The sequence below is a fragment of the Amphiura filiformis genome, chromosome 2, assembly GCF_039555335.1.
Source record: "Amphiura filiformis chromosome 2, Afil_fr2py, whole genome shotgun sequence".
In the NCBI taxonomy this organism is placed as follows: domain Eukaryota; kingdom Metazoa; phylum Echinodermata; class Ophiuroidea; order Amphilepidida; family Amphiuridae; genus Amphiura; species Amphiura filiformis.
Window position 1 is genome coordinate 34440687 of NC_092629.1, and position 19321 is coordinate 34460007.

A 19321-nucleotide genomic window follows, 5' to 3' on the forward strand; every position below is an offset into this window, starting at 1 on the left:
TCAAATATTCAACCATTACTTAATAATAGAATTACAAAAAAGAAATATCCTATAAACAGGCTGGGTGGGACACGCTGCCCCCCCCCCCTTGAAACACAATTTCAGGTAAATTCTGTGACAGGGAAATATGAAAATTAACCCTTGAATATATTCTCTTTCCACTCTGACTGGGACAAAGTTCTCAATGACCAGTGGGTTTTGTTCACTCGAAGGCTGGTTCTGCATCAGCTAACTATAGCAGAAATTTCATTTGAATGCACAGCTGGCAACGCCAACAGTGTGACAATTGTCCGTGTACACTGTGTGATGAATTAAAGGAGGATTTCGTGATCCTAGCATCCTCTTTTTATGACATTTGTCAGTAGATATCCACGAAAAAAGCTTATTCCCAAAATTTCAGTTGATTCCGATTTTGCATTTGCGAGTTATGCATGATTATGTGTATTACACTACTCCATAGACATTGTGTTGTAATTTCATTCTGGTATACCAGAACACAATTTCACGATATCTTTGCTAAACGAATTAATATGCAAGAAATTTTTTGTACATAAACATTATGTAGCCAGAGGTTTCCAGTGATATAAAAATCTCAACTTTTTTTGATTAAATTGGGGGGATGATGCTGTGGATCATGAAATGCCCTTTTAACATCTGCGCCTGCATAACATGGAATTGATAGCAAACTCACCCATTGGTTAGTTGAAGTTTTCAAGATCATGCGTATGCGTTAATTGTATTTTGAAATATGTGTACATCCATATCAAAACGATGCACTTGTCGGCTGCTACATGTGTCTCATTTCACATAATAGCTAGGAATAAATACCAGACTCATCTCCAGTGGAGGTCACTTCAAATCATCCCAAGTCACATGGTTTAGGAATACACACAACATTTCTTATACAATTTGACTTGGGGATGATTTGAAGTGCCCTACACTTGATATAAGTCTGGGATTTATTCTTAATTATTATGTGAAATGAGACACATGTAGCAGCCGACAAGTGCTTCGTTTTGATTTGGATGTACACATATGATCGTGGAGGATCTTGTGCAGCTGTTGGAAGCTGTGCATTAAAAATATTTACTATAAATATTGTTGTCGATCTACTCATGTCTGAGTATTTGTGACCTTTCTGATGAAGTTTCTCCACCATGTCGGTTTTGCGCTTTTGTGTGACAACTGTAAATTGACAGTTAAAAGGGTATTTCGTGATCCACAGCATCATCCCCCCACTTTTCTCAAAAAAAGTTGAGATTTTTATATCACTGGAAACCTCTGGCTACATAATGCTTATGTACCAAAAATTTCTCGCAGATTAATTCGTTTAGCAAAATATTGTCAAATTTCTGGTATACCAGAACGAAATTACAACACATTGAATATGGAGCAGTGTAATACACATATTCATGCATAACTCGCAAACGCAAAATCGGAATCAACTGAAATTTTGGGAATAAGCTTTTTTTGTGGATGTCTACTGAAAAATGTCATAAAAAGAGGATGGTAGGATCACAAAATACTCCTTTAAGTTAGAATTAAAAACAGGGAATGTGACACATCCAATGGGTGAATAACGCAAAAGGTATATACAGAGATTTAAAACAGGGTTTTTAAATTTATTTATACCTTTTTGTGTCATTCCCCTCATTGGATATTGTGTCACATTTCCCTGCTTTTAATTTTATCCATTGCTAGTTTGACACTGTTGTATTCTTTTGGATCCATCCTTTGGTTCCCTGTTGGTCAGTTGGAACAGATTTTGTCTGTTTTTATCGTTTAGTTACAGAAAATATAATCCCATTAGTCCACCTAATGAGTTTCTGCCTTTCCCTGCTTCTTTTCCCATCAACTTTCTCCAGATTGACTCCTTCCTGTCAGGCAACATGTCCAAATAACTGTAGCTTCTGTTTCATCACTGAGTTGAAGAGCAAATCTTTCTCCCCTATTTCATGCCAAGCACTTTCATTGGTCCTATTGGCAGTCCAGGGGATGCACAAATGCTTTCTCCAGCACCACATCCCAAACGCTTCAATCCTTCTCTGATCTGCCGCATTGATCACCCACGTTTCACATGCATATGTTGCAATCTGGAAAATCAAAAGTGGCAATGAGTCTTTAATCTTTGTTGATTTGCATGCACTTCTGTCCTTCCATTGCCAGACGACGTCTAATCTCAATAGAGCATCCGTCTTGATTTGAAATCACTGATCCAAGATGTTGGACTGATTGATAATTTCAATTGCTTGGTTTCCTCAGTGCATGAATACAGTGATGAATAGTAGTGTTCTCTTCCAAAACTCAGTAGTGTTCTCTTCTTGTTGGTTGATGACCATCACCTTTGTTTTGCTTACATTCAGAAAAAGGCTAAACCTAAAATTTCACTCTCCAATACTCTTTTCAATCAGATCCTCAAGTTCACATGCACCTGTCTGCTAGAAGGGTAGTGTCATCAGCATACCGTATTAAAGTTGTTTATGCATGGGTCTGCCTCCAACATACTGCAGTTCTTGAGAGTAATTCACATGATGCACTCTGCATTTGCATTAAACAGATGAGGAGAGGCTTGTCTCACCCCAATTGCTCAATTTTGAATCAGGTTGTCACCACATAGTTCTTGCTGCAGATTCCTGATGACACAGAGTGTCCTGAAGTGTCTCACAGTTTTTGATATTGAACAGTATCACATGCTTTTGAATAGTGAATGAGGCACATATCACCTAGACTGGATTTTCTAATTCAATAGCTTTCCGTAATATTTCTGAAATTCACTATTTGGGTCTCTTGTGCCTCTTACTTCCACAAAACTGGCCTGCTCTGGGGGAATCTCATGATGCATGTGCTGATTGATCGTTTCAACTATATTGGACAGCATGATCTCCCTTGCATGGGAAGTAAGAGATATGAACCCATTGTTTTTGCATTCTCTTGTGTCACCCTTTTTTGGAAGCAGTAGAAATATTGATCTGGTTCAATCTACCAGCCAGTTCTTGTCTTTTTCCAGAGAACATTGCACTGAAGTGAAGTCCCCCATGATGATGTAATGTCTGAATTAGGAATTTTGTTGACGGTTTCTTGGAGTTCATGTGTGAAAGAAGGAATCACTTGTCTCATTATCTGCTGTCGAGGTTGGCCTGATGAACTACCAAGATGTTGACAGGTGATGCTTGTACACAGATGGTTCACTGATTGGATTAGTAGCTGAGCACACAATTTGCTGTTTATTTTCAACAGAAAATACCTTACCCCATTCCTCTTTAGTCATCTAAGTCAGAATAGTATACACTACATTTGCCATCCAGAGAGAAATGACCTTTAACAGTCCACCTGCCATAAATTAATCCACAGATCGGAATATTACATCTCTCCATTTCTCTTTCTATAATGTACAGTTTGCTATAGGAATTGACCATTGTCATATTTCTCACATTCCATGTGCCAATTATATTATGGCAAGTTGATTCCATCCTTGTTCTAGACCTTCATCATGCTATGCAGCATCATTATAGGACCTTCCAAATTAAGGCACACAATTGCTGTTCATTCCTTTCCCCTCTGGAACCAGAGGTATCACCTTGGTTTGCCGGGCTGGTGACTGCCCCACTCCTAGAAGATTTAAGTTGTCTTAAGTGTGAAGTGGGTTCCCATTTCTTTCTTCAGCAACAGCACATTAATTGCTAGCATCTGTCGTAGGAAATATCACATCATTATCGGTCTGCCAGCTCCCATTATTCTTTTTCCACCAAGAATGCAGTACATCAATGTAGCTGCTCATTGACAGTCCCCCTGCGACATGTGTCACCTTTAGATAGCATTTCCTCTATCAGGGTGGTGACAAACCCCACTCAGGAAATCTGAGTTGGCCAGGATATTTACTGCCGCCAAGTACTCGGCAGTGGTGCAGACTGGCAGATTCAGCATTACGACAATATATAATAAAACTATGCAAATCAAGAGGGAAAAAAACATGATTCTCTACTATTTGCCCTCCGGTTACCAAGACTAGCTCCCAGCTCCTACTTATGCTATTGTGCAACATGACCTGGAGTTATTCTAGACTATGCCATAGTTGAATTTTGATAAAAATATGTTATTATTATTTAATCATGATGAACGCATTCTGTTGAACTCAAAATTATACTGATGTTTATTAAACATGTTTAAGTTTAAGTGTCCAATAGTAAAATGGTCATAAAGAGTTTATATAATTAGATAATTAGTGACAATAAAAGTTATCGAATGAAACATATCTTGCATAATTATAATGGCTCACTTCAATACTAAACACCCGGGACTAAACAATTCGGATTTTGGAATCTACCAGTTTATTGATCGCGAAAGCCCGAGTAAAAAATCTGACTATGTACTTTGACTTTTAAGCAGAACTTTACCCCGGGACGTTGGTCTCTAAAACACACTGTCAATCATACTTGTTTATCAATCCAATTTAACCGCAAGTACTAAGCATGGTAGTGTATGACATGCTAAATGTACGTCCATGCACCACTCAGAGTTTAACTTTCGCACCACCACAAACGGTGCCGCAAATTCCATAGATTGTTGAGTACGATGTAGTTAAGATAATGGTATTGGCACGTGCCCGGAGGATTTAAACTATAGCGAGATCTGGACGACCAATCACAAGCCAGATCCATTAAAAGATGCATTACATCATGGCCAATTTTAGTTAGGCCAGAAATTGGCCTAACTCTCCATAGAGTCCTGTGTTAAGAATTGATCTTAACCGCAACCCAAAGTAAGTAGTCCACTTGGGAAGCTAACAAACAGATGAGGGAGTATGGTGACTGAAAATATCAAGATGCGAAAATCTATCAATTGCACACAAATTAATACAAATCAGTGTTTTATGCTAAGTTAAATGTAATAGCTAGAGTAGGCAAAATGGGCAAGTGGACTACGGAGAAGTCTAGAGTTATTCAAGCTGAAACTCTCTCCCGCTAATTCTCAATTTCATACTTACACGCCAGAAATATGCATGTAGCAGTTAATTGTCTCAAACTTTTTTAGCTCCTGGTTCACACAAAATCCCCAACTGATGGGCTCTAACTTTTTCACAAAAAATCCCTGGTCATTCAAATCGTGCTTTAAGGGTAGACGAGGTATTGTTGGTCGAAGCAACCTAAAAATCGATTGGCATTATCTAGATCAATATATTATTAAAAATTAACACCTTCATGTTTTGCAAAAGTTCATTCTACAAATCGTATACTTTGCAAACTTGCTTAATTTATTGTTGTTAATAAGTTATGTACGTTTTACAAAAGTGTTGTTGTTTCAGCCCTCTTTACAACGTAACTCAAGAACCGCAGCACCTATAAAAGTATATATGTGATATTTTAATTCTTCTACACGCCGCTATGAATTGAGCAATGCAGTTTTTGCCAAAGCTCACTACCATTCGTAAGATGCTGTGAACTACCAAATCACAACAGTTTAAAATAATTAATAACCTTAGTTTTCCTTCATCAAATATGAGTGGGACATCCTGAACTACATCATAAGGAAACAGACCTAACAATGTTGACAAACATGGCAATCAGAGAAATTAGATCAACATGTCATTTTTCAAAAAAAGAAAGAAATCAAACATATATACTAGATACCCGAATCTGCAGATGTCACGGTGTACGGTTTTCTATACAGGTGCTAGCTGCCATGCATTATAAGCAAGTTGTTTCAATGAAATAATACAATACTTGTAATACCTTTCACATTTGATCACACACTTTACGCAAAGTGCATTAACACATATGCAGTCACAATCTATAAATAACGTTTCAACTGTCAACATATGGAACACCTTGAAATTAACAATCAGTACATGTATTGTCAATGGTTTCCATGGGTACTGGGCATTGTATTTTTACCATTATTAAAGACCCAGTGACCCGTGAAGTACAGTCTATATAACCAGAGCTAAGTAGGTTAATTCCAGTAAAAAGGATGCATGACTGCCACACACGCTTGTTTTGGGATAATGCATTTGTCTTTGAGAAATTGGCCATTTAATTTGTTTCCCCAATTTTTGTTAAGTTTAACAAAATATCTGTAAAAATATGTTTAAAGCATTTGTTGGAAGAATTAACACTTTAAATTAATGAAATGTAAAAAAGATCAGTGGAGGATTGATGACAAAAGTGTATGCATTTATACTCTATTGCAAGAGTGAGGCCAGAGATTCAAGTTTGACAATTTCATTGTGTTTTCTGTTTTAGATTTGTGGAATCATGCAGTTCCGCATGCAACTGAACAAGTATGGCGCCCTGCATGGTGCAGGCTCTACCTGTGATTTGTGTTACAATCGGCCAAGGGGTCAAAGAGGGAAAAAGCTAAACCTTGTGCAGGGTTGAGTTTTGTCAGACAAACATGCACACACCTGTGAGGGGGTCTCTCTCCTTGGTTGAGGGTATATAGGGATGTGCAACAGTTTTGGAATATCTTTTGATCGATTTTGATATATCAATGGGTTTTCAGTGAAGACCAATGCACCCAATTGGTTGTATTTTGGCAAAAGTGCTCTTAAAATCGCCCATTTAGGGCAAATTTTGGTGATACTGATGGGTAACAAATACAACAAAAAATAGGTATAGAAAAAGTCAGCACTCAAAGTCTGTGAGGCACATCCCAGTACAACATTTTGAAGACCCCCCCCCCCGGGCACACACACCCCCAGGACATACCATCTACAAACAGACGGTGTTCAAGTCATATTATAGTCCCCTCTCGAACTACTTGCTTGCCGAGGAAAATGTTTCGGCCTCATCTTCCACAGATATCAATAATTCCCTACATCATTAACTGCCAGACACATACCTTATAGAAAACTCTTTTTTTATTTGTACACTCGTTATTATTACTAGTAATACAAATAGATAGTATTATTTTGATGTAAAATTTACAAACCTACTTATAACACAAAAACATCTTTGATTTGTATATTCATTTCTCCTGAGATATACCTGGCATGTACCATATTTGACCAAAATTAGCACTAGGGCTGCACGACATAGGCTTTTTAGCAGTCGACTAATCGCCACCCAAATAGTCCCGACTACGACTAATGGCGACTATCAAAGGTCAATTTGCTTAAAGTTCAAGATTACTTTTTTTTTTTTAGATTACACTTAAAACATACACTAATCCTTTACTTAGTTCTAACAGGCAGTAAAAGTAATAGGTAAAGTTATAAACTTTTACACAGATTTTCAAGGCGGTAGCAGACAATTTACTTTACTTCAATTTTGTTGCTTGTTGAACTTTCAGGAATAGTCACTAATTGGTAATCATTATAGTCGTAGTTGTGACTATCGTCAAATAGTTGCGACTTTCGACTTTTGGCTTACTTTTGTCGTGCAGGCCTAATTAGCACCCACGATTCTTAAGTGAGCCATTTTTAGGGCAGGTGGGAGGTATTAAAATTATTAAATGAAAGTTACAAATAGGAATTTACATGCATAAATATCCAAATCCAATCTGAAGTCAAAATCATCCCAATTCTAACCTGGAAGGTCAAAGCTTTTTTTTTTCAGACATTTGATGGAATTTAGTTGTACAGGTGCATTGAATAGGGGCACTTGGACAGTTGTAACTCTAAAAATTAAAGTAGGGGTGCTCATTAGGGAAGGAGCACTAATTAGGTCAAATACTTGTGCTAACAAACAAATAAGCAGGATTTATTAACAATTATTGAATGAGTTGCTAAAAGAGGCCATAAAAATTGTTTGATGGGCGAGCATTAAAAAGAATTAGGGCAGGTCATCGGTCAGCATTTTTTTACACACATTTTAAGCGGTAAATTGTGTATGATAAAGGCTTTGGAACTTTTTCTTTCCTTTTTTTAAATTTTTATTTCAATTCAATTTTTTTTTTTAAAGTTGTTTGGAATTTTTTTTTTTTTTAAAGTCTAGGGTCCGGCATATTTTTTGGGTCGGTCGGGTTACTCCAATCAAGCAATTTTTTTTGTCCTAATTATAATAATACCTGTATAACTATGTCATATTAAATATAGTAACTCCCCAGCAAACACAAATATGTTTTTAAAACATTATAAACGTGTTATAAACATGTTTTGGTCAAAACGTTTTAATGACATTGAAATGTCGTGTTATACTATAAAACCACTTAATTTTGTTTAGGAATTTAATTTTGCTAGAAGCCTTAATTCGCTAAATTACATACATGTATCTGCAAATTTGACAGTTTTACATTGAATTATAAATATGAATTGCTGAATTAGCACATTAAAGACCCACAAAAATGGTGGTCATTGGCAATTAGTGAAATTAAATACTAGTGAAATTAAAAACTTCACAGTATTAAGGTCATGAAAACATTTTTAAAACATTTTATATGAAAAGCACTACAACATTCTAAAAAAGTTGACAAAATGTTATTGCAAAATACTTTTTGGCAAACATTTTTGTTAACATTATGTTAGAATATTTTGCATGAATGTTTTTCTGAATGTTGGTAAAACTTTTTTGGCTCTTTATTTAACCCGACATTTAAACGTTTTCCTTTAAGTGTGTTTGCATGGTCACATAACCAAATCCTTTGATATCAAAGATAGTTCATAATTAATCAATTAAGTACTGATTGCTAATTAAGTTCAATAATATAATGTTCTATACAAGGTTTTACCTATACCAAAACATCTCTCCAAAATATATTCAAATGACTTCCAATGCCACACTGTCATCTGAGCCAGAGATTTTCACATTATAGTGGCGTAAGATTAACATACGCCACTATGTGATACAACGAAAATCTACTTAGATGACATTAGGCACAGAATCAGCATCACAGGTCAATGAAATGGCGTAAATTTGGTGTACGCTTCAGAAATGGGCCGCGAACCCAACATCTCCCGTTTTTAAATGACGGTTGACACTGAAAGGCCGATATACTCAGTTTCACATAGTAGCAAACGTGCGACCTAAGCTTCAAAAACAGGCCGCAAAACCTGAATCTTCAATTTCACATAGTGATGTATATAAGTTTAGAGCTAGAAATATCCTATAGCTCATTCATTACTATTAAAGTTACAGTACTTTAAATCTTACACTTCAATTTCGAATGAAATCGGTGCACTGAAAGTGGAGGAGTACTGACTCTGTCATTAGTACCATATCCTTCAAACTTTTTTCTCGGAAATGTATTCTAGCTTATTTCACATTGTCCTCCATGAATACCACTATGTGTTGTGACTGACAAATTCAATTCAATTCAATAAGGGATGGGTCTGTTGAGAATCATACTGCATATAATGCCCCTGAGAATTATTGCATTTCTTACAGCCTTTGTGATTGGCTAATTATATGATATATTCATCTGAATGAGCAATTAAAATATAGCTTATAAATATTTAAATAACAAACACGGCTCTGGTTCAAATGGTTTCTAATTCCCCTGAGAATTACTGCTTTTCTTATACAATGTAGCCTTTCTTATTGGCTAATTATGTGATATATTCCTCTGAATGACCAATTAAAATACAGCTTCTAGTTTCAGCTCAATTCTTAATACCATGTTGCTAAATTGGCTCAATTACCTTCTTGTAGCCAATCAACAGGTAGTATTCATGGTGTTAAACTGCAGACTGTTGAGATGAAGAAGTGCTATACACCTTTTTCCTGTGACGTCAATTAATTGATATTGGGTCTTACATGTAAACAAACAAACATGTTCATTCCCCCCCCCCATGCACTCAATGTAAAAACACCAAACACTGAGTATAGCTTTTGTCAACTTTCACATCAGCTTCCACAAAATAAGTGTTCAGACACCTGTATACTGTTTACCTTTGTTTCAGCTTGTTTTGATACTACAAAATATAAAAGAAACCGAAAAAAAGTGACACTATTTGAAAATCAACATTTACTTCTTTTATCATTTGCTGGCGACCAGTATAACGAAAAGTTGATGGCGCGCAAGGGTGCTGTATTTGCATGTGAGCATACATGACTTGAACATTGGACCAAATAGATTGATTGCTGTTTGGGAAAAAAGTCTATATGCACTTGGAAAACATTGCACTGGCAGTTTAGTAGTTCCTGTATTGGGCTATTCCAGTTGAAATCCATAATATACCCTTAACTTCAAATTTAAAATTCATACTCCTGTGTGAAAGATTAGGATAATGTCTTCCACAGGGTGTATGGATTTCAACTGGAATAGCCTAATATTAATGCCTTTGAAATCAGAAAGAACAGAATTTACATTCTCTTAATGAGACCTCACAAAAGATATCTTACCCTTCCCAGAATCCTTTGCAATATGATGCATCACCGCATTACATCAAATGACACTCCTATTACTTTTTTGTACATGTTTCCTATGTTTTATGTTGAGAATAGACTGGCTAAACTTGGGTCAATTAGACAAGAAATACACATATTTTGCAAGATCTGGATGTGTTCTGCTTATCAAGGTACTTTTTGTCACTATCGACCCATATTGCACTAGATACCAAATCAGTACAGAAAATTGAAATGGAAGAAATGCATTGTGAGAAGTGTAAGATACCTTCTCTGACTGAGACCTACTACTTCAAAAATTAAGACTTGAACCCACAGACTACTACAGACCATTGTAACCAGTCAAAGTCCCCATGTTTTTGTATGCTGTGAATTCTTGCATATTCATGAGGGCCGATTGTTCCATCATGCTGTGTCTAACAATCACGCCAGCGTTGCGTGCCTTCACGTATATGTGATAGAGCTTTGCGTGTCTTCGCGTTTACATGAAAGACTACACGGTACGTGCGTAGCAGTTTTGCCTGTCGCATTTCATGGAACAATCAACCCTCATTATCGGGTGAAGCTGAGACTTTGACTGTTTAGAAATTGTCTGTTATCTCTTTCGTCCATGCTTGAACCAATGCAAGATGTTGCCCAAGATCCAACAGAAATGAAGTTCATTTACGCTCATTTTTAGTTCTGTTATCAATTTTATTTTAACTTAATTTCTTTCTACTCTGCCATCCATACATGTATTTCACACACATTTTCAAAACATTTGGATATTTCAGATGTCATTTATCTGTTACAGCTAGAGCCAAGCTTCTGGTCCATGTTGATCTTTGATGAGTGTGAATTTATCTATGACTTGTCCACCCTGTTAAAGAGAATTAAGAAGATAATAATAATAAAGATAACTACAAAGATAATAATAATAAAGATAACAATAAAGATAATAATAATAAAGCTAATAATAAAGATAACAAAATAACAATAATAATAATATTAATAATAAAATACAACAATTGATCAGTATGTACTAAAGCAAATTCTCTATTCATAAGGCACCCCCACTTTTTTTTATCATCTGGTGCTTTTTACCTTATGCAGAGGCATATCACCAAAACAATTTGATTCCTTAGTCCATGTGTATTAATTACAAAAGGAAGAAAGAAAGAAAGAAAGAAAGAAAGAAAGAAAGAAAGAAAGAAAGAAAGAAAGAAAGAAAGAAAGAAAGAAAGAACTAGAGCAACTGTGCCCTTTGCAAGGGCACGAGTTAAGTTAGGCGGATGACTGTGACGATCTGATCAAGCAGCAATACTGTGTTGGACATAGGATTGATTTAATAAGACTGTTTCATTCATTGCCTTTTTTAATATACCTTTATCGTAGAAAGCTGGTTTTTTGAAATCTTGGCCTTTGTCCCCTTTATGACCCCTTATTGACCTTAAATAAATTTTAAAATATTTTTAAAATGTTAAGAATGTCATAAGGATCATTGCATTTAAATTATAGCTCAATTGGAGCATTTTGCAAAACTTGACCTTTGACCCCTCAATGACCTTAAATGAATTTTAAACTATTTGTAAAATGTTAAGAATGTCGTAAGGATCAATGCATTTAAATTTTAGCTCAATTGGAGCATTTTTAAAAAATTGACCTTTGACCCCTTTATGGCCCCTTTATGACCTTAAATGAATTTTAAAATATTTTAAACATGTTTAAAATGTCACAAGGATAATTGCATTTACGTTTCAGCTCAATCGGAGCATTTTTGGTTAAAATGACCTTTTTTGACCCCAGTGACCTCTGGATGACCTTTGACGTTAAACAACCCATAACTTTTGTAGCCAGCTACCCAAAACTGCTTGTGACTGAGTTTGGTCGAAATCCGATCAAGGATGTGGCAGAAGTAGCAAATTGTGAGAAGAAAGAAGAAAGAGGAAGAAAGAAATGGCAAGAAAGAATTAAGTTAGGCTGCACGCCTAACTTAAAGTCATAATGTATGATCTTATGATATGAATTTGGTTAATTTTTTTCAAACCTGATTTTTTGGCATATTTGTAATGTTTACACATGTCACAACTTGCTCCTAAAGGAATCAGCCAAATTTGTTGTGTTTGTAGGTAAACAGAGCAAAAATTCGACATAAAGTCATAATTCAAGAAATTATGACTTTATGTCCGCCCATAGAACTGCGTGTTACACGGCCAAAATAACAAGCAGTGTTTCTTTCACGTTACCTCGTTATTTCAGCTCAAAATGAACAGAAACCATTCACCGATCATTATTACTAGTATTATTTCAGCATTTTGAGTATATATAATGACAAATTCAAAATTTGAAGGAAATTGTACATTAAGCCTTTAATTAGACTGCACGCCTAACTTAAAGAAAGAAAGAAAGAAAGAAAGAAAGAAAGAAAGAGAGAGAGAAAGAAAGAAAAAAGAAAGAAAGAAAGAAAGAAAGAAAGAAAGAAAGAAAGAAAGAACTAGAGCAACTGTGCCCTTTGCAAGGGCACAAGGTAAGTTAGGCGGATGACTGTGACGATCTGATCAAGCAGCAACACTGTGCTGGATAGTATTAACTTGACCTATGACCTCTGTATGCCCCCCTTTAATGACCTTAAATGAATTTTAAAATATTTAAAACATCTTAAGAATGTCATAAGGATCATTGCATTTAAATTTCAGCTCAATTGAAGCATTTTGAAAACTTGACCTTTTACCCCTTTATTGCCCCTTAATGACCTTAAATGAATTTTAAAATATTTTCAACATGTTTAGAATGTCATAAGGATCATTGCATTCAAATTTCAGCTCAATTGGAGCATTTTGGAACACTTGACCTTTGACCCCTTTATGACCCCTAATGACCTTAAATGCATTTTAAAATGTTTTTAAAATGTTAAGAATGTCATAAGGACCATTGCATTGAAATTTCAGCTCAATTGGAGCATTTTTAAAAACTTGACCTTTGACCCCTTTATGACCCCTTAATGACCTTAAATGAATTTTAAAATATTTTTTAAATGTTTCAAATGTCATAAGGATCATTGCATTTAAATTTCAGCTCAATTGGAGCATTTTGATAAACTTGACCTTTGACCCCTTTATGGGCCCCTTAATGATATTAAATAAATTTTAAAATATTTGAAACATGTTTAGAATGTCATAAGGATCATTGCATTTAAATTTCAGCTCAATCGAGCATTTTCGTTAAAATGACCTTTTTTGACCCCTGTGACCCCTTGGATGACCTCTGACGTTAAACAACACATAACTGTTGTAGCCAGCTACCCAATACTGCTTGTGACCGAGTTTGGTCGAAATCCGATCAAGGATGTGGCAGAAGAAGCAAATTGTGAGAAAGAAGAAAGAAAGAAAGAAAGAAAGAAAGCACAAGAAAGAAATAAGTTAGGCTGCACGCCTAACTTAAAGAAAGAGAAAGAAAGAAAGAAAGAAAGAAAGAAAGAACTAGAGCAACTGTGCCCTTTGCAAGGGCACGAGGTAAGTTAGGCGGATGATTGTGACAATCTGATCAAGCAGCAATACTGTGCTGGATAAGATTAATTTTAATAAGACTGTTTCATTAATTGCCATTTTAATGTAGGCCTACATTGATCGTGGAAAGCTGGCAGTGCAATTAGAACATTTTGAAAACTTGACCTTTGACCTTTTATTACCTCTTAATGACATTAAATGCATTTATTGTTTTAACATGTTTAAGGATCATTGCATTTAAATTTCAGCTCAATTGGAGCATTTTGGAACACTTGACCTTTAACCCCTTTATGACCCCTTAATGATCTTAAATGAATTTTAAAATCTTTTTAAAATGTTTAGAATGTCATAAGGATCATTGCATTTAAATTTCAGCTCAATTGGAGCATTTTGAAAAACTTGACCTTTGACCCCCTTTTATGACCCCTTAATGACCTTAAATAAATATTAAAATATTTGAAACATGTTTAGAATGTCATAAGGATCATTGCATTTAAATTTCAGCTCAATTGGAGCATTTTCACTTAAAATGACCTTTTTTGACCCCTGTGACCCCTTGGATGACCTCTGATGTTAAACAACCCATAACTTTTGTAGCCATCTACCCAATACTGCTTGTGACTGAATTTGGTCGAAATCCGATCAAGGATGTGGGAGTAGTAGCAAATTGTGAGAAAGAAGAAAGAAAGAAACGGCAAGAAAGAAATAAGTTAGGCTGCCCGCCTAACTTAAAGAAAGAAAAGAAAGAAAGAAAAGAAACGAAAAAAGAAAAGAAAAGAAAAGGAAAGAAAGAAAGAAAGAAAGAACTAGAGTCAACAGAATCTGAGTACAAGCCGACCTGTTAATGGGTCAGGAAATTTGACCTTTGACCCCTATAACTTGACCCTTGGGTCACGGATGGGGTCAACTGCTCTTGCATTGTGCTTAGGATGTCATAAGAAAGATTCCTGGTGAATTTCAGCTTAATCGGAACTTATACATGGATTTTTATTTTTTTATATTTTTGATTGACCCTTTTTTAATGACCTTTGACTTCAATGAAAAAAAAACCTTACGTACACTGTCAAAATGCATTGTTCCAATTTTAATTTAAAAATTCTACTATGTTTAGTTGTTGAGATAAAAATTCTTTAAGTTATTTAGCTAAAAACAGGAAGTGACCACTTAATGACCTTTGACCCCCAAAATAAAAATACCATGCATACATCAGGTAGCACTGATTCATGTATGATGGTTATATTACTCTGGTCTGTTTACATTAAGAGATAATTTTTTTTTGAACATTTTTGATAATTTTAGTTTTTGACCGGAAGTAACCCCTTAATGACCTTTGACCCCAAAACTGTAGGCATCCTAAATACCCTGGCTAGTAGCGATGCATGTGTGTTAATGGCGACTCTCTGCTATATAATTTGCAAAGACAGTGATTTTTTGAATATTTTTTTACAAATTTTTCAGACTTTTACCGGAAATGACCCCTTAATGACCTTTGACCTCAATTCTTTTTGATAGGTTTTAAGCACTGCCACATGTTAATTCATATGCATGAGTCACATGATCATTGCATGTAATTTGTGGAAGGAGTAGCATTTTTTGTGAAATCAACATTTTTGACCATAAGGTCAAGGTCAAAGGTCACAGCCAGCTCAAAGTCAAATGGAAGGTTTTGCCTAACCCAGTGGTCATTTGGGTCACATATGGTTGAAATCTGTCAATGCCTGGCGGAGCTAGAGCATTTTGATTGGTTGCCAGAAGAAAGAAAGAAGAAGAAGAAGAAACTAGAGTCAACAGACGCTGAATACAAGCCGCAATTTGACCCCTATAACTTGACCCCTGGGTTACGGATGGGGTCAACTGCTCTTGCATTGTGCCTAGGATGTCATAAGAAATATTCCTGGTGAATTTCAGCTTAATCGGAACTTAAACATGGATTTTGATTTTTTTAAAATTTTTGATTGACCTTTTGACCCCTTAATGACCTTTGACCTCAATGGAAAAAAAAACCTTATGTACAACGACAAAATGCATTGTTCCATTTTTAATTAAAAAATTCTACTATGTTCAGTTGTTGAGATAAAAATTCTTAAAGTTATCTAGCTAAAAACAGAAAGTGACCCCTTAATGACCTTTGACCCCCAAAATAAAAATACCGTGCATACATCAGGTAACACTAATTAATGTACGTTGGTTATATTATTCTAGTCTGTTTACATTTTGAGATAAAAATTTTTTGAACATTTTTGATAATTTTGGTTTTTGACCGGAAGTAACCCCTTAATGACCTTTGACCCCAAAACTGTAGGCATCCTAAATACCCTGGCTAGTAGCAATTCATGTGTGCTAATGGCGACTCTCTTCTATGTATTTTGTAAAGAGAGTGATTTTTTGAATATTTTTTAGATTTTGACCGGAAATGACCCCTTAATGACCTTTGACCCCTTATCTGAGCACACCCTATAGACACCGACTAAAGTCGAGTCACATGATATAACCATGTCCTCATCGCATGAAATTTGTGGAAGGAGTAGCATTTTTGTGAAATCAACATTTTTGGCCATAAGGTCAAGGTCAAAGGTCAAAGCCAGGTCAAAGTCAAATGGATGGTTTGGTCTAGCCCAGTGGTCATTTGGGTCAAGTTTGGTTGAATCTGTCAATCTCTTGCGGAGCTAGATGCAGTTGATTGCGGTTGCCAGAAGAAGAAAGAAGAAGAAAGAAGAAGAAAGAATTGAGAAGAGATAGCACAAGTTTCCGGCGCTTGACGCCGGGCTTGTAATAAGAATTGAAGAAGACAGAACAAGCCGGCGTTCGTCAGTCGGCTTGTAAAAAAAGAAAGAAGGAAGGAAGGAAGAATCAGAAGTCAGCAAATTAAATATTACCTTATCATCTGAAACTTGCTCTGCATGTATATGAGTGGAATTTAAAATGAAGAAACGAGTATAACCAAAGTCTCTGGATTGGAATGCAGTGAATGATTTCCGTGGAAGCAAACGTGATTGTGGCTCCCGATTTCCCTGTAACAAGAGATAGAAACAGACGATAAATAGAGAGTCATATAATTGATTGGAAGTTTTCATCGTCGGACACTTGTTCAAAATTGATGTTGGTGGAATTCACAATCATCATGCGTGTGCAGCCACAATTGATAGAACGGAAAACTGAGAAAGTCTTGTCGAAGAACGAATCATGCTTCTCTCGACAGCCCTGTGGAGTGAACATGAAAACTCTTTTGTACTGTATCGCATTAAACACCCATACCCCAAGCTATATTGATCTCCGTGTCAAAAACTGACTGGTTCCCATCATTCATTTCAAATTTCATAACCCTATTTTACTTTTCCAAGCTCTTACTTCTTGAACACTTGTAATGAGTACATGAGACCCCCAGCTACGTATAAATATCAAACGTAAAAGCCCCAGTGATATTCGCTGTCGTAGTGCATGTTAGTAACCAATGGTTACTGCTCCAAGCCAGGGCTCATACACCTGTTCTGAATATTGATATGCCATAGGCTTTGTGTTGTGATCATTTCGATCAGTGGTTCGAAACAAAGAAAGCGTGATCCAGTTGACCTAGCAACTGTTATATTCTAACATGCACTACGGTAGCGAATTATAGCAGCTGTAAAGCCCTCCGCCGTGTACATCTGCAATGGGACAGTTTTATGGTGTTTTGCAAAAGCATGTCTTTTCCTACACATAGTGTAACATGTAATCTGATTATCACTATGTCAACTGGATCAAGCCTTTGCATCAAGAACCTCGTTTAAATTGATCGCCACATGAAGTCTACTGCATGTACTATAATTCCAAAAAAGGCTCAAACTGTCTGCTACCAAATACTGATGTTTCCGTTTATTATAAGTGGTCGTCTCTATTGGTCTGTTCCAGTTGACATCTATAAACCACTGTGGAAGATATGACCTTGGATTTTAAATGGAATCACCTATTCAGGTAACCCCATTTGAAATTTACACTCCCTGTGTAGGAGACTAAGTTCATGTCTTACAAAGAGGTGTTTGGATTTTAACTGAATAGCCCAAAATGCAAATTGTGATTGTTTTTTACAACATGTCTGTTTACACTTTCTTTCTGCCAGGGCAAACTTTCAAACATACGTCAATAGCACAAACACAATTTATGTGCCAAATTGATAACTTTGTTGATGACATTTCAATACTTCCTGGACAGAGTTGAAGACATGTTTAACAAGCGCACTACAACATACAAATTGTACAGAGTTGAAGACATGACTTACCGCAGATCCTGTGATAATATGCACAGGTGCCTTAGGGTTTGTGTATGGGGCATCCATACTGCCATTGTAAACCTGAAGTGTAAGAAAAAATCAAAACAAAATTGAGCACAGTGACTATACTCATAAAAAAAACTTCACTCAAGCATTAATTTATAATGGTTTTTCTTGCAGTAAGTGCAAATGGTTCCTCAAATGTTTGCGCTGATAAAATAAAAAATATGGTTCGAGTTTTAACTGGATTATGTTATTTTCTACAGAAAACTATTTTGTCCAAAATTTATTCTACACATCATTTGCTATCTGAATAATAAGGATTCATAACCGCATGAATATATGTGGGGCCAATCATATTGAATTATTTGTAAACACATGGACGCAAATTTTGGTCATTAATATCTCACAATGGATTGCAAAATGCGTAATTTTTCCAATCTCACATAACCTGTGTTTGATCACTGTTTCTTAACACGTAAACAAGCACGAGTCACTGCAAGTAAGCCTGCATACTTGTGCATTGCGCATTAAAACAGTGAATGGAAGATACATTTTCAATAGTCAATGTTATTTTCATTAAACAAATTTGAAAAATGGTGGAAATGAACTGACAATAATAACTTTTGCACCATCTATTTTACGGCCATTGCATGAAATCGTTAGGGTTTGTGTATCGTTGGGCCTCTGTATATGGCTCACGCTCCATTGGAAAATTACCTCGGCCAATAACAAACCACTCTGATTTCACGCAATGACCTCAAAACAGACAGCGTGCAGTTATTATCAATTAGGTCAGTCAAGAGGTTAATTGAACGTCGATGACTACAGCACAGTGGGTGATGTTACGGATATTTTAATGGTAGAAACCCACACAGGATGAATCTCGCAAGGCAATTCATGTAGGCATGGTTTATATTAAATTGTTGTTTGGCATTATGCGGAAATCACAAAACATACCTTATTATCATATACAGGCCACATCCTTTCGTAGCTGTGTTCATGAGCCCCAATATACAAATCAACACCTAAGAAAACAAAATCAAGTAAAATAATAATGACAGTGTATGCATAGCGTGACATATGATCTGATACAATCACACCAAAGTTGGTAGACCCTCCTCGGGTACATGGATAACGACTGGTAATGTAGCATATTTAACATTAAAAATGAACCCAATACATGGCCCCTCGAATCTGTAGGCAATTTGCCTTCAACTTCCCAGTACTTTGTGGGAGTTCACTTTTACCAATCCTGGGTCACACGATCTTTCTATATACCACGTCGTCCGTGTTCTCAATGCATTAAC

The 19321-nt window shown here is 36.0% G+C and overlaps 2 protein-coding genes across 2 annotated transcripts in view; both read right to left on the bottom strand.

Moving 5' to 3' along the window:
- LOC140146117 (acid phosphatase type 7-like) overlaps window positions 1-19321 on the bottom strand; it is an 83537-nt gene that overhangs the window by 23979 nt on the left and 40237 nt on the right. The window lies entirely within an intron of this gene.
- Window positions 9330-19321, bottom strand: part of LOC140171548 (acid phosphatase type 7-like) — an 18265-nt gene continuing 8273 nt past the window's right edge. Inside the window, exons 4-7 of the mRNA XM_072194824.1 lie at window positions 18972-19039; window positions 18021-18092; window positions 16642-16776; window positions 9330-11139 (exon numbers count right to left, since the gene is read on the bottom strand). Coding sequence (XP_072050925.1) covers window positions 11074-11139; window positions 16642-16776; window positions 18021-18092; window positions 18972-19039 — 341 coding nt within the window. The 3' untranslated portion in view covers window positions 9330-11073. The remainder of the gene's footprint in view (window positions 11140-16641; window positions 16777-18020; window positions 18093-18971; window positions 19040-19321) is intronic.